We start from the raw sequence: 2449 nt of genomic DNA on the forward strand, positions 1-2449 counted from the left end.
AGTTTTTAATTGCACTGTGAGCAAACAGCACGTTAACAACAGGTCACAACAGAACTTGAACAAAACAAGTAGCAACAGAAAACAGAAGGAAGCGCTACAAACCAGCTTCTCTGCCTCCTACTAGCTATCCCTTCACTACTTCAGTGGTTCACTCCAGTGAAGTGGAGGCACTGGCCAAATACTTGAGGGTAAAAATAAAATTTAAAAAAAGGGGGGGCACGTTCCCTTAGACTGCCATCTCCTCCTCTCCTGAAAAGGGGAGACCACAGCCAGCACCAACCCAGAAGTCATTCTGCACCCACACCACTGCTGCATAACACCATTTCAGCACAGCAGAGACTCTGCAGCTACAGCAATTAGCAAAGGTTTTGGTTTCCCTGAAGCAGGTCAGCCTGGAGCTCCTCCGGAGCTCGTCTAGCTAGCCATCGCCTGTACCGACGCAAGTCAGCTGAAGCACAGCACATGTCTGGACCACACTGACACGGAAGCAGGTTTGGGACAGTGACAGCGTTACAGATGCAGCACTCAGTGCGGGAGCAGTTGGGTTCGACTCACTAATCAAACAAAACTACAGCGACATGCTCTAACCAGCCTGGTCTCCAGGGCGCAGGGGGTGCTGCACAGTGCTTCTTCAGGTCCCCTCGCCCTACTTCCCCGACAGCTGCTCGTAGAGCTTCGGCACATAGTCGTCCCACTCTGCCTGGTAGCAAGTGCCAGCCACTGGCACCCCCAGCTCGTACTTGCTGCGGAAAGCCGCCACCTTGAACTTCCCTCGTTTGTCACCAGAGCGATTACAGAGGATGGGCTCGTTGCAGGTCAGCTGCTTCGGCTGCTCGTATACCAGCCACACGTAGCGGTGCAGCCCTGTGGGGAGGACAGAGCATTACAAGTGCCAGTCCCCTGCAATTCCCAGGTGTAAGGTTTGCTCTGAAGCCACCCCAGGAGCACAGGGAAACGGCTGCCTGCACTCTCCAGGATCAGAAGGCTAAGTGCAATGGAGCTAAAGCAGCTCAGAGAAGATGCACTAGATAGGCCTGAATGGCTCGTGGCCTGCCTAGGCTAGCTTTCCCCCTGCCAGGCAACACTGCCTATTGACTGCGGGCAGAACAGCACAAGCCTGTCACCAGACAGCAAAGGGACAGTGGTGATGCCCAGCTATGGCTACGTGCAGCCGCAGGCAGCCCTGTGTGGGCCACTTCCACAGCGTGGCACATGCCAAGCAGGCAGACAGTTTTCTGCAGGCCTCCCCACCTGCCCCTGCACACCACATTTGATTACACACAGCTGCAGCCAGGTACAGACCTGTTCCTTTGGGAGGTCCAGAGCCGACGTAATCTGACAGCACAGTCCCACTCCCCACATCGTTGCCTTTCATGTTGGTCACCAGAAAGTGGTGCCATTCCCTGAAGGGAGAAGGCAAACAACAATCAGACTGCATCACAGCCCCAGCTAAGACCCTTCCTTACTCCAAGCTGCTGCTTTTCTGTAAGGCTGTCAGCACAGGGTCACCAGAGCTAACAGCTGCCGCTCCTGGTCTGCCAAACCCAGAAGGCACTGGTCCTGCAGGGAGTAGGTACAGCCTCCTTCAGGATGCAGAGCCCGTCAAAATCAGCTCCGTCATCCTGCCTTGCAGCTCCGAGAAACCCAGAGCCAGATCCCTAAGAGTGCGTACTCCACAGGCTTCCAAGCCCAATTTGAGAAAGGTGAGGTGATCCCAGGTTTAAGACTCCACTGCTAGCACAGACTCACACAACTCACTCAATTCCAACTCACACACACGTGCCATATTAAAGCAAGCAGCAGATGCTGTGCTTCTCCAAGCTACAACAGACCTCCAAATGCCCCTGGCAAAAGCAGCTGCTCCTCCCCACATTGTCCTTGTCTCAAGGAGAGCTGCAAGGACACTGTTTCTATCCCAAGCCACAGACTCACTGCTGCACCTTGAGCAGACCACATTCCCCACCTCCTTCTAAGCCTCTGCTCAGACCAAGACGGATGCTCCTTTTTCCCCAGACAAGCTAGGGAGTTACCCACCCCCATTACCTGAACTTTGGGTCCTTCCTACTGGGAGCATCTGGGTCTGTGAGAACCAGGGTATAGAGCTTCTGGGGATCGCAGCCATCCCATTCAATGCTGGTGGGGCGATGCTGGACCTGGAGCAATGACAGCGTTAGCACAAGCAACCAGCCCTGCTGCCTGCACCACGCAGTTTGCACCAGCCAGCAGCACTGCACATGGAGGCCACGTGTGACCAACGAAGGCAACGACACCCGAGGAGTTCAAGGCCATTCATGCCAGCTCACGCCCAGCCTACAAGAGCCGCCGGGATTTCTCCTGCGGTATGGAGCCAGGCCTGACCGCACCACTCCCGTGCAAGAGTCGGCAGCAAAGCGAGGCACGTCTCCCTCCACCCCGCACCCGGAGAGGCTCCGATGGAGGCTGCCAGCAC

At 55.7% G+C, this 2449-nt stretch overlaps 1 protein-coding gene across 1 annotated transcript; it reads right to left on the reverse strand.

The window, feature by feature from the left end:
• Window positions 1–525: 525 nt before the first annotated feature.
• On the reverse strand, window positions 526–2171 carry PEBP1 (phosphatidylethanolamine binding protein 1). Its single transcript, XM_010291383.1, has 3 exons — window positions 2044–2171; window positions 1303–1403; window positions 526–864 (listed from the first exon to the last, which is right to left on the reverse strand). Exons 2-3 carry the CDS (start codon window positions 1373–1375, stop codon window positions 647–649), a joined length of 291 nt encoding a protein of 96 aa, XP_010289685.1. The 5' UTR covers window positions 1376–1403; window positions 2044–2171; the 3' UTR covers window positions 526–646.
• Between the last annotated feature and the right edge of the window lie 278 nt (window positions 2172–2449).

This window comes from Phaethon lepturus, unplaced genomic scaffold (genome assembly GCF_000687285.1).
Source record: "Phaethon lepturus isolate BGI_N335 unplaced genomic scaffold, ASM68728v1 scaffold27217, whole genome shotgun sequence".
NCBI lineage: Eukaryota > Metazoa > Chordata > Aves > Phaethontiformes > Phaethontidae > Phaethon > Phaethon lepturus.